General features: G+C 46.4%; 1 protein-coding gene across 2 annotated transcripts in view; it reads right to left on the bottom strand.

Moving 5' to 3' along the window:
• Nucleotides 1–2,921: 2,921 nt before the first annotated feature.
• Nucleotides 2,922–19,911, bottom strand: part of EEF2K (eukaryotic elongation factor 2 kinase) — an 80,320-nt gene continuing 63,330 nt past the window's right edge. For both annotated transcript variants that reach the window (XM_032242913.1, XM_032242914.1), the window contains 3 exons: nt 17,415–17,539; nt 9,779–9,957; nt 2,922–5,680 (listed from right to left, as the gene is read on the bottom strand). In XM_032242913.1, coding sequence (XP_032098804.1) covers nt 5,571–5,680; nt 9,779–9,957; nt 17,415–17,539 — 414 coding nt within the window. In that variant the 3' untranslated portion in view covers nt 2,922–5,570. The remainder of the gene's footprint in view (nt 5,681–9,778; nt 9,958–17,414; nt 17,540–19,911) is intronic.

Genomic DNA, 19,911 nt, shown 5'->3' with positions numbered 1-19,911 from the left:
TTCAGCAGCTCTGGAAAAACTGGAAAATGGGGCAACATTGAGCCCACGGTGGCAATCATTTGAAGTTAAACCATGACTGCTTCTTTCAGATGGGGTATGAGCCTTCTGGTCTACCCAAGCCCCAGCAGCTTTTTTTGAGATGGAGTTTCACTCTCTTCACCCAGGCTGGAGTGTAATGGTAGGATCTTGGCCTCCGTCTCCTGGGTTTAAGTGATTCCCCTGCCTCAGCCTCCCGAGCAGATGGGACTACAGGCATGCACCACCATGCCCAGCTAATTTTTGCATTTTTAGTGGAGACAGGTTTTTACCATGTTGGCCAGGCTGGTCTCAACTCCTGACCTCAGGTGATCCACCTGCCTTGGCCTCCCAAAGTGCTGGGATTAATGGGCATGAGCCACTGTGCCCAGCCCTTTTTTTTTTTGAGATAGAGGCTTGCTCTGTTGCCCAAGCTGGAGTGCAGTGACATGATCTCAGCTCACTGCAACCTCCATCTCCTGGGTTCAAGCAATTCTCTAACTCAGCCTCCCAAGTGGCTGGAATTACAGGCGCCTACCATCATGCCTGGCTAATTTTTGTATTTTTAGTAGAGACGGGGTTTCACCATCTTGGCCAGGCTGGTCTTGAACTTCTGACCTTGTGATCCACTTGCTTCGGCCTCCCAAAGTGCTGGGATTACAGGCGTGAGCCTCCGTGCTGGTCATTTTATTTTTTTTAAACCAGGAGACATTTGAATTAGAGACAGGAAAGAGAAAAAACACTTTATTTGTAAAGAGAAAATGGAACTTAGTACATATCCCAAAATACTTCTGGGAGGCCATTTCTCTGAGCCCCACCTTGAGTAGGCTAAAGGGTTACCTTTGGGACTAGAAATACAATTGAGGCACAAATCCATGCAGAGAATATGCATATTTTGTCTCCTTTCCCTCCAAAACAAGCTGCAAATACTTGTGTAAACATTTGTTGATTTGTAAAACATGTCTAGTACTGCAGACAAATGTGCTGGGAAGAAAGGAAATAAAGCCATGAAAACAGGACCAGGAGTGATGGCTCGCACCTGTAATCCCTACACTTTCGGAGGCTGAGGTGGGAGAATCACTTGAGGCCAAGGAGTTCAAGACCAGCCTGGGCAACATAGATCCCGTCTCTCCAAAAAATAATTTTAAAAAATTAGCCAGGCATGGCCAGGCACTGTGGCTCACATCTGTAATCCCAGCACTTTGGGAGGCCGAGGTGGGCAGATCACCTGAGGTCAGGAGTTCGAGACCTGCCTGGCTAATATAATGAAACCCCCGTCTCTACTAAAAATACAAAAATTAGCAGGGAGTGGTGTCAGGCGCCTGTAGTCCCAGCTACTCAGGAGGCTGAGGCAGGGAGAATTGCTTGAACCCGGGAGGCAGAGGTTACAGTGAGCATTGCACTCCAGCCTGGGTGACACAGCGAGATTCTGTCTCAAAAAAATAAACAAATAAATAAAAATTAGCCAGGCATGATGGTGCACACCTGTAGTTTTAACTACTTGAGAGGCTGAGGCAGGAGGATCACTGGAGCCCAGGAGGCTGAGCCTACAATGAGCTGTGATCGTGCCACGGCCCAGACTAGGTAGCAAAGTGAGACCTTGTGTCTTAAAAGAAAAAAAAAGCCACTAAAATAGCAACAAGACAGTTTACTTGGCTTGGAGGTCAAGGTTGCATTTGATAAATTCCCACAGTGCCTTTGGTCAAGAAGACTGGGGTTTGGGAGTTTTTTTCTCTTCTTTCTTACCCATAAAGCCATCTGTCCATTCATTTTTTTTTTCTTACCTATAGCAAAACTGAAAGAGTCATTAAGCTCCAGTTTGACTTTAAATTTTATTCCCAAGCTCCTCTAAATAGCAGCAGCTCTTAAATCCCAGCTCCAGCTTAGTGCTTTGCTAGCAGTGACATGGTGGGAAAAAAAATAAAAAATCTAACTGGCAGAACCTTGGTTTCTCCATTTGTGAAATGAAGGTACTGGATAATCCTGGCTCTGCCAACTTCCTGGAGTTTTACCTGCTTCTTGCACTTGAAAATGGTCTCTGATATCTTCCCAGTTGGTCTGGAATGTCCTGGGTTTGAGGTTTGTTTTTTGTCATGTCCAGCATTTGTGGAAAAAGAAGATGTCCTAACTATCTTCAAAAGGCACAAAATTAGGTTTTGTTTCTTTCCTTTTTTTTTTTTGAGACAGAGTCTGTCACCCAGGCTGGAATGCCGTGGTGCAATCTTGGCTCACTGCAACCTCTGCCTCCTGGGTTTAAGTGATTCTCCTATTTCAGCCTCCTGAGTAGCTGGGACAACGGGTGTGCACCACACCCGGCTTTCTTTTTAGCAGAAACGGTTTTTCACCGTGTTGCCCAGGATGGTCTCAAACTCCTGACTTCAGGTAATCCGTCCACCTCAGCCTCCTAAAGTGCTGGGATTACAGGTGTGAGGCACCGCGCCCTGCCCAAAGTAGGTTTTGAAGGTGGAATAAGTTCTTCTTCTAGCTCAGAAGGATCTCAACTTCTTGCAAGTCACTTTTTCACTCTTAAGGGCCCTTAAAGAAGTATTTGCTTAACTCTGTATCCAGGCCATCTCTGCCTCCGGAAGAGCAACAGACCAGCAACTGACATTAAGGTCACGTGGGTGGGTGGGGAGTAGAACTGCAGGGGTGAAGGCTCCAGCCAATCCAGACAATGAATCGTTAATTGTTTGGAGAAACCAAAGCCTCAAAGGGTGAATGCATTGATTTGGGCTGGCCCTACATCCGTTCACACAATTGTTGAGTGCCTACTCTATGCCAAAGCACTGTATTTTTGAGCCCTGGGGGGCACAAAATTGAGATAGCTCCTGCCCTCAAGCTTAATAAAGTAGCTGTCAGTCAAGGGTTAGAGCAGGGGTTGGCAAACTACAGCCCAAGAGGGCAACTGTTTTTGTAAATAAAGTTTTATTGGAACACCAGCCACACTCATTCATGTTCATGTAGTGTCTGTGGCAGCTTTTACACTACAACAGCAGGGTTGAGCATTTGCAGCAGAGGCCATATGGCCTGCAGAGCCTAAAATCTTCACTTTTACCCCTTTACAAAAAAGTTTGCCAATCTCTGCTAAAGAAGAGATGACATACACCTAAGAAATTAAACAAGTGATCAGGGAACTCAAATTATTTACATAATACAATTTGAGAGGCTGGGGGGCTGGCTGAATTAAAAAAGCATGAATTACATGAAGCTTGATTACTGTGAAGAGATAAATCACCGTAAAGTTACTTCTTACATTTAACATATACAATTTAACTATATGTACTGGTTTAAAACACACGCACACACTCTCTCACACACACAAAATGTAACACAAGCCAACTACTGATCTGGTATAGATGACAAATGGTGATCAGTTCCAAGTTCTACAGGAAAATTGGCTATAAGTCCATATTAAAAAAGTCACTGTCATTTATGGGTCATCTAAGGGATTTTTTTCAAGGGTAATTTTACCTGCTTGGTTGTTCATTTAAGAGTATGCACTGAACTTTGGAACTAACGTGTGCATGAATTCATGCCTCCAAAGCAGTCAACACTAAAGTGTAGGCTGGGCACAGTGGCTCCCACCTAATCCCAGCACTTTGGGAAGCTGGGGCAGGAGGATCACTTGAGCCCAGGAGTTCAAGACCAGCCTGGGCAACACAGCAAGACCCGGTCTCTATTTTGAAAATATAAAATAATAAAAGAATCTCTCTGCTAACAACAACAAACCCCACTAAGGTGTTGAAGGACTCGTTTTAATGAACAGTAAAGAATGGTTTGTATGTTATACTCTGCTTTTTTATGTTTTGACTTTTAAACAAAGACAAAGAGGCTGCTTTAGCATTTAGGGTTGATCAAAGCAGTTTGTCCTTTTTTTTGGGTAGAGACAGGGTCTCACCATGTTTACCCAAGCTGGTCTTGAACTCCTGAGCTCAAGGGATCTTCCCACCTCCTTCCCACCTCGTCCCCCTCAAAGTGCTGGAATTACAGGCGGGAGCCACTGCACTCAGCATCTTTGCTATTTGAAACACCAAATGAAATCATACTAATATGAGAAGTGAATTCCATTAAAAGGAAAAGCTCATTAAATAACGATCACCATTGTCTGGCCCTGGGGAGACTACTGAAATTAATGACTGTTTACAGTTCTTGCCCTCTTATCCTCAACAGCTTAGACAAAATCCCAATGGACTGCTGCTGAAAGCGTCCTGCTGCAAATTACAAGAAAACCAGAACAGCTTCAAGCAGAAAATGGCAAGGACCAGGGGTGGGGAGCAGATCTGATGTAAGAACATCCAGACGCTAAGAAAACATCCAGGAATACTGCACAAAAGACACTGCAGTCACGTTGTAGAAGCTGCCACGGAGATGCAGAGTGCGAGTCTGCTCGGAGGAAAGGGTCCGACATTCCAAGCCGCCGTCCTTATGTGTAAAAAGCTCTGAGGTTTACCCTCTTCCACACTAGCTGATGTATGAGTTAGAGGTAGTAAATGTGTGCATACAAAGTTCAAACCTGCTTTGTAAAGCCCACCGTAGAAAACATGCTTAAAAAACGGAATTCAGCTGTATGCCAGAAAATCAGTAGCAATATGGAAGGAAACCAAACTAAAAGTTTAGAAAACAGTAAATATGCAGGCCCTTCCCCATGGTACCAGGGAGCCTGGGTATTGTGCAATCTCACACCCACTGAAAAAATGCCATGCATGCCTCTAAATGCTCTGAGAAAGCATGATTTGCACTGAGTCACGGCAATACATACCCCGTGACTTAGGAAAGCCAAGGTGAAGTGCTTCATTTCTCATCCCAATGCGCAAAACACAGGGCTCTGTGGGCCTGAGATTTCAGTCTACCCTGAAAAGACTAGTGAGCAGAACACTAATATTGTCCATTCAGGGCAAAAAGCACTTTCTTATATCTTGTGACAAAAAAAAAAAAAAAAAAAAGAAAGAAAGAAATAAAAATGAAAATGGAACCACAAAATGGGCAGGCATGGTGGTTCACACCTGTATTCCCAGCACTTTGGGAGGCTGAGGTGGGTGAACCACCTGAGGTCAGGAGTTTGAGACCAGCCTGGCCAACATGGTGAAACCCCATCTCCACTAAAAATACAAAAATTAGCTGGGTGTGGTAGTGGGAGCCTGTAATCCCAGCTACTTGGGAGGCTGAGGCAGGAGAATCAATGGAACCTGGGAGGCGGAGGTTGCAGTGAGCTGCGATCGCGCCATTGCACTCCAGCTTGAGTGACAGAGGGAGCCTCCCTCTCAAAGAAAAAAAAAAAAAAAAGAACCCCATAACGGTACGTTGGTTCATTAGGCTGCCTTTTCAAGTCCCACTTCCCCAAAATACTGCCCTGAGAGACAGCTAGAGAGTCTCTGCTGGTAGCAGCCAAGTAGCAAAGGCATTTTCAAGAGTCAAAAAATGAAATACAAAATTTGATTTACAACACACTAAAAATGCTTCCCCTCCCCAAACTAAATAAGTGCTTTTCTTTTTTTTTCTTTTTTCTTTTCCTCCTAGCCCTTTTGCTTGGGACTAGCCGGCAGTGATTTTCCTGGTTATTCCTCCATCTGGGCCCAGGCCTCTTCGGCCTTTTGGTAGTACTGGTTGGCCAGCCGGCCCTTCATGGCTTCCATCGCTGCTTCTGCTGCCTGGGTATACAAGTCTCCTGAAACACAGCAAAGTGGGGGCACAAAGACGTGAACCACCTGTTGTTTTTGCCAGCCCAGTGTCCCCATCACCCTTCCCAGAAGAGCACCCTGAAGTGTCCATAGGAACTCAGATTACTCCTTGGCACGCTCCCTCCAGGTTTTCTGGGTGGGGCTCTAAGGGTGGGCCTGTGATCAAATCTGGCCAATCACGGCACTCCCCCCATCCCCCACCAAGCCATAGAGATTGGTCCAGACTTAGTCATGGCCAATCAAAGTAAGCCATCTAAACAATAACTACTGTTTGGGGTATGTGGATGACTCAATTTGAGCCAATGAGAATCAGGCTGAGAACTTTTGCAGAACTAATTGCGGATGTGCAAAAGTGGAAGAAATAAAGACTATAAACAGCTTCATGTCAGCTAGGTCAGGTTTTACCACCCAGTGAATTTATGCAATACATACAAATATACTTCAAGTTTTTGGAGCTTTTTGGATTTTGAAATTTCAAATACAAGATTACAGATTGGCAGGGTGTGGTGGCACATGCTTGCAATCCAACACTTTGGGAGACCAAGGCAGGTGGATCGCCTGAGGTAAGGAGTTTGAGACCAGCCTGGCCAACATGGTGAAAACCCTTCTCTACTAAAATACAAAAAATTAGCTGGGCATGGTGGCAGGCGCCTGTAATCCCAGCTACTTGGGAAGCTGAGGCAGGAGAATTGCTTGAACTTGGGAGGTGGAGGTTGCAGTGAGCTGAGATCACACCATTGCACTCCAGCCTGGGCAACAAGAGTGAAACTCTGTCTCCAAAAAAAAAAAAAAAAAAAAAGGATTATAGATTTGCAGCTCTTTCTTTTCTTTCCCTCCCTCCCTCCCCCCACCTCTCTCTTTCTTTCTTTCAGATGGATCTCACTCTGTTGCCCACGCTGGAGTGCAGTGGCACCACTGCCTCTGGGGTTCAAGTAATTCTCCTGCCTCAGCCTCCTGAGTAGCTGAGATTACAGGCACCTGCCACCATGCCTGACTAATTTTTGCATATTTAGTAGATATGGGGTTTTACCATGTTGGCCAGGCTTATCTCAAACTCCTGAACTCAAGTGATCTGCCCACCTCGGCCTTCCAAAGTGCTGGGATTACAGGCATGAGCCACTGTGCCCAGCCTAGATTTGCAATATTCTTTGTTAATTTTTTATTATGACTTAAAAACTTTTAAAACTTAGCCGCATCCTATACCTGTGAAATTAGGAACTTAGCCTGTTTATTATATGTTATACGCTGCATCTCTGCTAGGCTCCCCATCCACAAATTCCTATGTTGAACTCCTCACAATGTAACTGCACTGCATTTGGAGACATATGGTCTGTGTCTTAGTCCATTTTATGTTGCTATGACAGAATTTCATAGACTAGATAATTTATAATGAAAAGTAATTTATTTGGCTCACAGTTCTAGAGCCTGGGAAGTCCAAGAGCATAGCAGCAGTATCTGGCAATGGCCATGGTGCTGCATCATTCCATGCCAGAAGGCGGAAGAGCAAAAGAGGTAGAGAGCAAGCAAGCTAGAGGGGGCCAATTTTGCTTTTATAACGAAGTCACTCTTGTGATGACTGACCCACTGGCATGATAACAACATGAATCACCTCTTAGCAGTCCCACTTCTTAACACCTTCACAATGGTGATTACATTTCAATATGAGTTTTGGAGGAGACATTCATACTCTAGCAGCCTATGAGGAGGTGATAAAGGCTAAATGAGGTCATAAGGGTGGGGCCCTAATCACACAGGGCTAGTGCCCTTTTAGGAAGCAGAAGAAACAGCAGAACCCTCTAGCTCTCTCCCCACTTGCATCCAGGAGACAGGTTATGTGAGGATAGAGTGAGAGAGCTGTTGTCCACAAGCCAGAAACCAAACTGGCCAGCACCTTGATCTTGAAATTCCCAGCCTCCAGAAATGTGAGAAATGATTTTTTTTTGTTTGTTTTTTGAGACAGGGTCTCACTCTGTTGACCAGGCTGAAGTGTGGTGATATGAACATGGCTCACTGTGTGTGCCACCACACCCAGTTAATTTTAAAAAATTTGTTTTTTGTAGAGATGAGGTCTCCCTATGTTGCCCAGGCTGGTCTTAAACTCCTAGACTCAAGTGATCCTCCGATCTTGGCCTCCTAGCTGGGATTACAGGCATGAGTCACTGTGCCCAAAAATTTTTATAGTTTAAACCACCCAGATTATAGGATTCTGTTTTGGCAGCTCAAAAAGACTAACACATTATATAACAGAAAAAAATACATATATAACTTGTCTATCAACTGATGAATGGATAAACAAAGGTTGTATATCCACCCAATAGAATATTATGTAATAAAAAGGAATGAAGTACTGATACATGCTTCAACACAGATGAATCTTGAAAACATTATGCTAAATGAAAGAAGTAGACACAAAAAGCCATAAATTGCATAATCCCAGTTATATAAAATCTCCACAACAGGCAAATCTATAGGGACAAAAAGTATGGTGGTTGCTAGGATTGGGGGAGGGCTGCTAACTGGTACGGGATTTCTTTTTCGGGGTGATGGGAATGTTCTGGAATTACATAGTGGTGATGATTGCACAACACTATGACTATACTAAAAACTACTGGGACCAGATGCAGTGGCTCACGTCTGTAATCCAAAGACTTTGGGAAGCCAAGGCAGGAGGATTGCTTGAGGCTAGAAGTTCAAGGCCAGCCCAGGCAACATAGCAAGACTCTGTCACTACAAAAAACTTAAAAATTAGCTGGGCATGATGGCAAGTGCCTGTAGTCCCAGCTGCTTGGGAGGCCGAGGCAGGAGGATTGCTTGAGCACAGGAGTTCCAGGCTGCAGTGAGCTATGACTGTGCCACTGCACTCCAGCCTGAATGACACAGCAAGAGTCTATCTCAAAGAAAAAAGAAAAAGAAGAAAAGGAAAGGGGCATGGTGGCTTACACCAATAATCCCAGCACTTTGGGAGACTGAGGCAGGTGGATCACCTGAGGTTAGGAGTTCAAGACCAGCCTGGCCAACATGGTTAAACTCTATCTCTACTAAAAACAGAAAAATTATCCGGAAGTGTGCCTGTAGTCCCAACTACTCGGGAGGCTGAGGCACGAGAATTGTTTGAACCTGGGAGGCAGAGGTTGCAGTGAGCCGAGATGGCCCACTGCACTCCAGCCTGGGCCACAAGAGTGAAACTCTGGGCCAGGCATGGTGGCTTACGCCTGTAATCCAGGACTTTGGTAGGCTAAGGTGGGCACATCACTTGAGGTCAGGAGTTTAAGACCAGCCTGGCCAACATGGCGAAACCCCGTCTCTACTCAAAATACAAAAATTAGCTGGGTGTGGTGGCATGCACCGGTAATCCCAGCTACTCAGGAAGCTGAGGCAGGAGAAACGCTGGAACCCAGGAGGTGGAGGCTGCAGTGAGCCGAGATTGTGCCATTGCATTCCAGCCTAGGTGACAGAGTGAGACTCTGTCTCAAAAAAAAAAAAAAAAAAGAGTGAAACTAAAGGAACCCGCATGCCACTAAACTATATACTTTTAAGATGGTGAATTTTGTTAGGAAAATCTCAACTCAATTTTTTTTCTGTATTTTTCTGAGATTGAGTTTTGCTCTTGTTACCCAGGCTGGAGTGCAATGGCGCGATCTCGGCTCACCGCAACCTCCGCCTCCTGGGTTCAGGCAATTCTCCTGCCTCAGCCTCCTGAGTAGCTGGGATTACAGGCACGCGCCACCATGCCCAGCTGATTTTTTGTATTTTTAGTAGAGACGGGGTTTCACCATGTTGACCAGGATGGTCTCGATCTCTTGACCTTGTGATCCACCCGCCTCGGCCTCCCAAAGTGCTGGGATCACAGGCTTGAGCCACCGCGCCCAGCCAACTCAATTTTTAAAATTGCAAAAAACCCCCTCAAAGGCCTACTATATAACCACTAAAATGACAGTGTTCATCTTCATACTAGCTCCATAAAGTCCCCTCCCTGGAGGAGGAGATTCAGCCTGTCGTCTTGTCATAACTCCCAGTGGAATGGAAATTATGTCCCTCCCTGCCCAGCCCTGTCACACCCCAGGGGCAGGTCTGCTGGGCCCTACCTGACCTCTGCGGGTCCTTCTTCAGCCCGTAGCCTCCCGTGAACAGCATCTCGGCCTCCCTGGCCAGCAGCGTGTACCGGGGCTCATCTTGCATTCCATCGTACTCACCGCCCTCATCACAGTCCGTCATTTCCAACGCAGTGTTGTACCAGTGCAGGGCCTCCAGCCAGTCTTGGCACCTTGCCAGGAGATACAGAGGGAAAGAAAGGGAAGGTTACCATGGCAACGGGATGGCGGGAGGAGGGCCTTCCAGCAGGAAGGGCAAGTCAGAGATCCCAGCAGGGCCACCATCTATGGTTCATGACCTATTTTGCCCAAGGCCAATACATCTATGAGGCACCTTCATATTGTAATATTCATTCATTCATTCATTCATTCATTTTTGAGATGCAGTCTTGCTCTCTTGCCCAGGCTGGAGTGCAGTAGTGCAATCTTGGTCTCTCAAGTTCAAATGATTCTCCTGCCTCAGCCTCCGGAGTAGCTGGGACTACAGGTGCATGCCATCATGCCTGGCTACCTTTTTGTATTTTTAGTAAAGACGGGGTTTCAGCCGGGCGCGGTGGCGCAAGCCTGTAATCCCAGCACTTTGGGAGGCCGAGGCGGGTGGATCACGAGGTCAAGAGATCGAGACCAACCTGGTCAACACGGTGAAACCCCGTCTCTACTAAAAATACAAAAAAAAATTAGCTGGACATGGTGACGCATGCCTGTAATCCCAGCTACTCAGGAGGCTGAGGCAGGAGAATTGCCTGAACCCAGGAGGCGGAGGTTGCGGTGAGCCGAGATCGCGCCATTGCACTCCACTCCAGCCTGGGTAACAAGAGCGAAACCCCCCCCCCCCCCCCCCCAAAAAAAAAAAAAAAAAAAAGACGGGGTTTCACCATGTTGGCCAGGCTGGTCTTGAACTCCTAACCTCAAGTCATCTGCCCGCCTCAGCCTCCCAAAGTGCTGGGATTACAGGTGCAAACCACTGTGCTTGGCCAATATTAAGATATCAGTTGACCAGCCTGGGCAACATATAGAGACCCTGTCTCTACAAAAAATTTAAACAGTGACTATAGTCAAAAATAATGTAATTGTAGATTTAAAAAGAACTAAGTATAATTGGATTGTTTATAACACAATGAATAAATGCTTAATGTGATGGATACCCCATTTACCCTGATGCTATTACTACCCACTCCATGACCATATCAAAACTCATGTAACCCATATGTACACTTACTATGTACCCTCAAAAATTTAAAAAATACAAAAAAGAAAAAAATTAGCTGAGTGTGGTGATGCATGCTTGTAGTCCCAGCTACTTGGGAGGCTAAGGTGGAGGATAGCTTGAGCCCAGGAGTTAGAGGCTACAGTGAGCTATGATCATGCCACTGCACTCCAGGTTGGGCAATAGAGTATGACCCGGTGTTTTAAAAAAAAAAAACAGTCAAGTTGCTTTCCTTAATAAAATCAGTATATTACAACAATTTTCCAATAGATAAAAGTGAAGGGAAGCTTAGCTGGGACACCCCCTTGAGGAAGGAGCCCATTTTTTTGGTTGGAAAGAGGCAGCCATGAGCTAGCATTAGCAATATCGGAGTGTCCAAGCTAAGCTGCCCTCTGACTTGTAGAAGTAGACTGGGGGTAGGATCTTCTGCAGAGGCCTCCAGAGCGATCTGCACTAATGGCGATCATTTGGCCCCACTGTATGCTCTGCTGTGCCAGCCAGCTGTGATTTGCCTCCAGCACAATGCCGAGTTCACCCCAGAATAGCTGCGTCTCCTCTTCCAGCTCTGCCCCTCAACCCTCAACTCTTCCTACTGCAGCTCGTGTGGGGCCAAACCAGCCAGGGCACACACAGCTTCCAGCCAAACCCACGCACCACCGAATACATAGCAAACAGGGCAGAGGGGCCTTTTTCTTTGGGTGTAATCCATGGGAGTAACTATTTATAGTGTATCAGGAAAGAGCAAATACAGTGACACAGATAAGAGGGGCTGTGGGTCTCACGAAACATTCTGGGAGCAAAAGGTCTGATGACTTGCTGTCCCTGCCTTGCTGCCACGGTGCTCTCTGAGGCCCTGTCTGACAGGCTCTGCCTTCCAGGACTGGCTCCTATTCATCTCCCTTTGCACCAGGCTTGCTGGGCTGCTGTCCATTCCCCAAACACGCCCACTCCTGCCTGCTCTGTGGCCTTTGCACCTGCTGCTCCCTCGCCTCGGAAGATTCTTCCTCCAACTCTTTCTGCACCTGGCTCCTTGCTCTGGTTGGAACATGTGTCCCCTCCAAAACGCATGTTGAAATTTGCTTGCCATTGTGACGGTATTAGGAGGTGGGACCTTTGAGAGGTAATTGGGCTTTGACAGTTCTCCCCTCATGAATGGATTTCTGCCATTATGAGGGGTGGATGTGTCATAAAAGGGTGAGTTTGGCCCCCTTTTGCCTTTTCTCTTTTTTTTTTTTTTGAAACGGAGTTTCGCTCTTGTTACCCAGGCTGGAGTGCAATGGCGCGATCTCGGCTCACCGCAACCTCTGCCTCCTGGGTTCAGGCAATTCTCCTGCCTCAGCCTCCTCAGTAGCTGGGATTACAGGCACGCGCCACCATGCCCAGCTAATGTTTTGTATTTTTAGTAGAGACGGGGTTTCACCATGTTGACCAGGATGGTCTCGATCTCTTGACCTCGTGATCCACCCGCCTTTGCCTCCCAAAGTGCTGGGATTACAGGCGTGAGCCACCGCGCCCGGCAGGTGCTCTCTCTTTTTTCTTTTTCTTTTTTTGAGATATAGTTTCACTCTGTTGCCCAGGCATGGGTGCAGTGGCACAATCATAGCTCACTGCAGCCTCAAAGTCCTGGGCTCAAGGAATCCTCCCATTTTAACCTCCTGAACAGCTAGGATGACAGGGGCATGTCACCATGCCTGGCTAAATAAAAAAAAAAATTTTTTTTTTTATAGAGACACAGTATTACTAGGTTGCCCAAGTTGGTTTTGAACTCCTAGACTCAAGTGATTTTCCTGCCTCAGCCTTCAAAAGTGCTGGGATTACAGGCATAGCTACTGCACTTAGCCTGCACTCCCTTCTCTTTCCTTCCCTTCTGTCACGTGATGACACAGCAAGAAGGCCCTTGCCAGATGCCAGCAGATTGATATTAGACTTCCCAGCCTCCAGAACTAAGAACCAACAAATTTACGTTCATGATAAAATTCCTCAGCCTCAGGTATTTTGTTACCAGCACAGAACAGACCAAGATACTCACCACCCCTTCAGTCTCAGCTCACGTATCACCTCTTTGGAGATTCTGTCCCCAAGCACTGTTTCTTACAACTACTACTAAAATCTTTAATTCTCCTTATTCACTTGTTTAGCATGGTGTCCCCTGACTAGAACGTAGGCCCTATGAAGGCAGGAGCCCCTTGTCTGTTTTGCTGTATTTGTTTGCTGGTCTGGCAAACAGCACAGGCTCAATAAATGTCCAGTGAATGAAGAAATGTAAACAAGTGGCTGGCTGGGATGGTGCTCAGGAGATTACCTTGACTTTATCTTATTAAAAAATGGCCAGGTACAGTAGGTACAGTGGCTCATGCCTGTGATCCCAGCACTTTGGGAGGCCTAGTTGGGAGGATCTCTTGAGCTCAGGAGTTTGAAACCAACTTGGGCAACATGGTGAAACCCTAGTTCTACAAAAAATACAAGTTCATTGGGTATGATGGTGCATGCCTGTGGTCCCAGCTACTCCAGCGGCTGAGGCAGGAAGATCGCTTAAGCCTGAGAGGTTGAGACTGCAGTGACCTATGATTATACCACTGCACTCTAGCCTGGGTGACAAAGCAAGGCCGTGTCTCAACTAAATAAATAGATAAATAAATAAAAGTTAAATTTAAAAAATGGGCCATTTGAAAATTACTGGTGACATGCTCAACAAACTTGTTTTTTTTGTTTGTTTGCTTGTTTTTTGAGACGGAGTTTTGCTCTTGTTGCCCAGGCTGGAGTGCAATGGTGCGATCTCAGCTCACTGCAACCTCTGCCTCTTGGGTTTAAGTAATTCTCCTTCTTCAACCTCCTAAGTAGCTGAGATCATAGGTGCCTGTCACCACACCTGGCTGATTTTGTATCTTTAGTAGAGACAGGGTTTCAGAATGTTGGTCAGGCTGGTCTTGAACTCCTGACCTCAGGTGATCCACCCACCTTGGCCTCCCAAAGTGCTGGGATTACAGGCATAAGCCACTGCGCCAGGCCCAAACTTGGGTTTTAACACTGACCAGAACACACTAGACTAGATTATTTCTCTCCTTTCTGCTCTGAACCTCCCTGGTCTTAAAGGTCAAAGCAAAATTGATCTGAAAAAGTTAAATGTGAAAGATCTAATCGCTGAGCCTTGTCCACCCCAGCCTGATGCTATCCCATTGGCAAGGGCACCCATCCTGCCCTGACATTTCTAGTTCCGCCTAGAAATGGATGGTAACTTCTGGTGCCTGTATCCCTTAAATGCAACTTTGGGCCTACGCAGAGCACTGCCTTACCCAGAGGTAGCCCTTAATCAATGTTCTTTGCATGGGAGAGGTTGGAACTGCTTTGAATAACAAAGAAAATAAGGAAATGACTAGCACAGAAGCAATAAATATTTTTGATAGATTTTACTAAATAAATATTAAAAACCAATGTGTCCCCAAACCCAGCAAATAATGGTCACTGTGCGGCATCTGTGCCCTCCTTCTATCTATGGTAGACATATCTGAAAAAAGTCTTTTGAAGAGAATCGTGGCCAGGTGCAGTGGCTCACACTTGTAGTACCAGCACTTTGGGAGGCTGAGGTAGGAGGACTGCTTGAGGCCAGGAGTTTGAGACCAGCCTGGGCATCATAGCAAACCTTTGTCTCTACAAAAAAATTATGAAATTTAGCTGAGTATAGTGGCACATACCTATGGTCCCAGCTACTCAGGAGGCTGAAGCAGGAGGATCACTTGAGCCCAGGTCAAAGCTACAGTTAGCTATGATTACATCACTGTACTCCAGCCTGGGTGACAGAGAGACCCTGTCACGCAAAAATAAATACATGGATTAAAAAATATGCCAGGCATGGTGACTCACATCTGTAATCGCAGCACTTTGGGCGGCCGAGGCGGGTGGGATCAACTGAGGTCAGGAGTTCGAGGCCAGCCTGGCCAACATGGTGAAACCCTGTCTCTATTAAAAATACAAAAATTAGCCAGGTGTGGTGGTGCACATCTGCAGTCCCAGCTACTGGGGAGACTGTGGCAGAAGAATCATTTGAAGCCGGGAGGCAGAGACTGCAGTGAGCTGAGATTGTGCCACTGCAATCCGGCCTAGGAGACAGAGCAAGACTCTGTCTCAAAAATAAAATAAAATGGCCAGGCGTGGTGGCTCACACCTGTAATCTCAGCACTTTGGGAGGCTCAGGCAGGTAGACTGCCTGAGGTCAGGAGTTCAAGACCAGCCTGGCCAACATGGTGAAATCCTATCTCTATTTAAAAAATAAAAATTAGCTGGGTGCAGTGGCGGGCACCTGTACTCCCAGCTACTTGGGAGGCTGAGGCAGGAGAATCACTTGAACCCAGGAGGTGGAGGTTGCAGTGAGCCAAGATTGAACCACTGCACTCAAGCCTGTACGACAGAGTGAGACTCCATTTAAATAATAATAGTAATAATAATATTATTATTAAATAAAAAAATAAAGAGAAAAGTATACCAAAGGGTTAACAGTCTTAATATGTAAAGAATTTTTACAAATCAATAAAATCCTGTCACGTCAAATAGACGTAAAAGGTAGACAAAGGCCAGGAAGAGAAAGCGCAGATGCAAATACTCAGTGCCCAGCTCTAGGCCCTGCCCCATGCATGATGCGCTTCCCCACTGTACTCAATGGGCACCATATGTATACACTGACATTTGACCTAATACAATCATGTCAGTCTTTTTGTTTACCTCTCCTCCATGCCAGTAGACAGTACATCGGAGGAGGGGTGAGAAGACATAAGTTGGCTCTGCCATTTGCTCCAAATTTGACCATAAGCAAGCCCCTTCACATCTCAGAACTAGTTTAGTCACCCATAAAATGGAGCCCAAAATACCTGCCCTAGTCAGGCATGGTGACTCCCACCTGTAATCCCATTGGGAGGCTGAGGAGGGAAGGTTGCTCAATGAGCCCAGGAGATCCAGTCTGGACAATATAGTGAGACCCTCATTCTCTACAAAAAAATCAAAAATTTAGCTGGATGTGATGGTACATGCCTATAGTCCCAGCTACTCAGGAGGCTGAGGCGGGATGGCTGCTTGAGCTCAGGAGGTAGAGGCTGCAGTGAGCTATGATCGTGCCACTGTCCTCCAGCCTGGGTGACAGTGCGAGGCCCTGTTTCTTTTTTTCTTTTTTTTTTTTTGAGACCGAGTTTCATTCTTGTTGCCCAGGCTGGAATGCAGGAGCTCGATTTCGGTTCACTGCAACCTCCACTTCCTGGGTTCAAGCAATTCTCCTGCCTCAGCCTCCCAAGTAGCTGGGAGTACAAGTGCCCACCACCACACCCAGCTAATTTTTGTATTTTTAGTAGAGACGGGGTTTTACCATGTTGGCCAGGCTTTGGTAAGATCCTGTTTCTAAAATAGTAAGTAGGAAAAGTCAATTAAAATCACCCATAATCCTTACAACTAGGGACACCCATTCTGACCTGGATGCTGCATATTCTTTCAGATTTTTTTCTCAGGCAGATCATTACCTATATTGGCTACAGTGGCTGCCCCATATCACATGCCTTTTTTTTTTTTTTTTTGAGATGGAGTCTCACTCTTTCACTCAGGCTGGAGTATGGTAGCACAATCTCAGCTAATTGTAACCTTTGCTTCCTTGGTACAAGTGATTCTCTTGCCTCAGCCTCCCAAGTACCTGGGTAGCTGGTCTTATAGGCACCCACCATCACACCTGGCTAATTTTTTTTTTTTTTTTTGAGATGGAGTCTTGCTCTGTGGCCCAGGCTGGAGCGCAGTAGCATGATCTCGACTCACTGCAACCTCCGCCTCCTGGGTTCAAGTGATTCTCCTGCCTCGGCCTGCTGAGTAGCTGGGATTACAGGCATACACCACCACACCCGGCTAATTTTTTTTTGTAGTTTTAATAGAGATGGGGTTTCACCATGTTGGCCAGGTTGGTCTCGAACTCCTGACCTCATGATCTACCCACCTAAGCCTCCCAAAGTGCTGAGATTACAGGTGTGAACCACCGTGCCCCGTCCTAGTTTTTGTATTTTTAGTAGAGATGGAGTTTCACCATGTTGGCCAGGCAGGTCTCAAACTCCTGACTTCAAGTGATCTGCCCGCCTTGGACTCCCAAAGTGCTGGGATAACAGGCGTCAGCCACCACACCCGGCCATACCTCAAGCTTTATGTGCCGGCCACTGTGTGGGTTACAGGCATCATCTCATTTACCCTTCATGGGACAACCCCAGGCTATAAGTGCGATAATTATTCCCAGTTTACAACATGAAGAAACTGAGGCCAGGGAGGTAAAATAACTTGCCCGTGGTTGCTGGACTGGTCATGGGGGAGCCAAGACTGGAACCCAGGTCTGTGCTGATACTGAGGGCAAGCGCCCACCTGCAACCCAGGTTCCCACCAGCTCCTCCTGGGGGACAGCTGCAGTACCTGTCCGGGCTGAGGTTCTGGCCAGTGTCAAAAGCTCGCGCCACTAGGATCATGGACTGCCTGTCGCCGGCTTCAGCAGCTTTCAGTAAGTAATCAAATCCTTTGGTTTTGTTCTCTTCCGTCTCCTGTTGATACAAACCAAAGGAGAAAGAAAAGTGAATGAGGCTGGCACTCGAGGGCTGCCAAGATCTAGCTACTCAATCTTCACCCTGTTGCTTGAGAGCTCTGGGCTGGGAGGCTGTAGAAGGAAGGAAGGAGGAGGGACTTGACTCCGGAGGCTTGGCTCAGACACTGGAACAAATCAAGGACGAGCTAACACAGGGACGGGGGTAGGGAAACAGCTTTTCATAAGACACGCCCACCAATGCGCCAGGTCAGTTTCCCATTGTCTTGTCCAGGTAACACTTGAAAGTTACTGCCCGATTCCACGGCTATGGCCCCACAACCTAGAAGTTACCTTTTCCCTAGAAATTTCTGCATAAACCGCCTCTTAATATGCATGCAATTAAGAGTAGGCATAAATCTGACTGCAGAACTGCTCTGAGCTGCTAATCTCAGCACAGCGCCTGTGGGGCAGCCTGACTCCGCAGAAGCAGTCATGGAGCTGTACCACTGCCTAAGCTACAACACTGCCACTTCAGTAAAGCTGTTTTCGTCTACCTTTGGCTCACCCTTGAATTCTTTCCGGGGTGAAGCAAAAAACCATCTTGGGCTAAGCTCCAATTTGGGGACTGCCTGCCCTGCATCAGAAGTCGACATCAGGGCCGGGTTGGGTGGACTGGCCAGACTACACTCCAGCCTGGGTGACAGACTCCGTCTCAAAAAAAAAAAAGTACACATCAGTAGTTTTTAGTAAATTCACAGAACTATACAACCATCACCAGTCAATTTTAGAATACTTTCACCAATCCAAAAAGAAATCCCATACCGCAGGGTTTGGCGGCTCACACCTGTAATCCCAAATCCCAGTACTTTGGGAGGCTGAGGTGGGTAGATCACCTGAGGTCAGGAGTTCGAGACCAGCCTGGTCAACATGGTGAAACCCTGCCTCTACTAAAAATACAAAAATCAGCTGGGCATGGTGGGGCACATCTGTAATCCCAGATACTTGGGAGGCTGAGGCAGGAGAATTGCTTGAACCTGGGAGGCAGAGGTTGCAGTGAGCTGAGATCATGCCACTGTACTCCAGCCTGGTTGACAGAGCAAGACTCCATCTCAAAAAAAAAAAAAAAGGCTAGGTGTGGTGGCTCACATTTATAATCCCAGCACTTTGGGAGGCTGAGGCAAGCGGATCACAAGGTCAGGAGTTCAAGACCAGCCTGACCAACATGGTGAAACCCTGTCTCTACTAAAAATACAAAAGTTAGCCAGGTGTGGTGGGGAGCACCTGTAATCCCAGCTACTCAGGAGGCCAACGCAGGAGAATCACTTGAATCCGGGAAGCAGAGGTTGCAGTGAGCTGAAATCATGCCACTGCACTCCAGCCTGGGTGACAGAGCAAAACTCTGTCTCCAAAAAAAAAAAAAAAAAAGAAGGCCAGGCGCGGTGGCTCAAGCCTGTAATCCCAGCACTTTGGGAGGCCGAGGTGGGTGGATCACGAGCTCAAGAGATCCAGACCATCCTGGTCAACATGGTGAAACCCCGTCTCTACTAAAAATACAAAAACATTAGCTGGGCATGGTGGCGCGTGCCTGTAATCCCAGCTACTGAGGAGGTTGAGGCAGGAGAATTGCCTGAACCCAGGAGGCAGAGGTTGTGGTGAGCCGAGATCGCGCCATTGCACTCCAGCCTGGGTAACAAGAGCGAAACTCCGTCTCAAAAAAAAAAAAAAAAAAAAGAAAAGAAAAAAGAAAAGAAATCCCATACTGCTTAACTATCAATCTCCCTCTACCCCTACTCTCCCTATCCTGTTCAGCTCTACGCAACCATTAGTCTACTTTCTGCCTCTATGGATTGACTATTCTGGATCTGGACATTTTGTAATAATAGAATCATACAATATGTGGTCCTTTGTGACTCCTTCACTTAGCACAGTGCTTTCAAGGTCCATCTGTGCTGTAGCACATACCAATGTTTCATTCCTTTTTATGATCAAATAATAGTCCATGGTATGAATATATCATGTTTCGTTTACCCATTCATCCACTGACAGACATCTGAGTTGTTTCCATTTTTTTGGCTATTATGAATAACGCTGCCATGAAGACTTGTGTGCAAGCTTTTGTGTGAAAGTGTTTTTATTCTTTTGGGTTAATAGCTATAAGTGAAACTGCTGGGTCACATATAACTTACCCCACAGAAAGGAGATACTGTTACAAATCCGGGCTTGACTGACGTTATTTTTGATTGTCAGAAAGGGGTGGAAAACATGAACACTGCAGATGAAACTAACAAGTGGGTCATGCCTGTAGCTGTTCTATTGTGATGAGTGTAGGAAACTGAAGAAACATCCTTCCAGTATTTAAAACTACCATCTGATTCAGAAAAGAGGTTGCTC

Source organism: Sapajus apella, unplaced genomic scaffold, assembly GCF_009761245.1.
Source record: "Sapajus apella isolate SASKATOON/1434 unplaced genomic scaffold, GSC_monkey_1.0 scaffold51, whole genome shotgun sequence".
NCBI lineage: Eukaryota > Metazoa > Chordata > Mammalia > Primates > Cebidae > Sapajus > Sapajus apella.
This window is presented reverse-complemented; position numbering and strand designations above follow the sequence as displayed.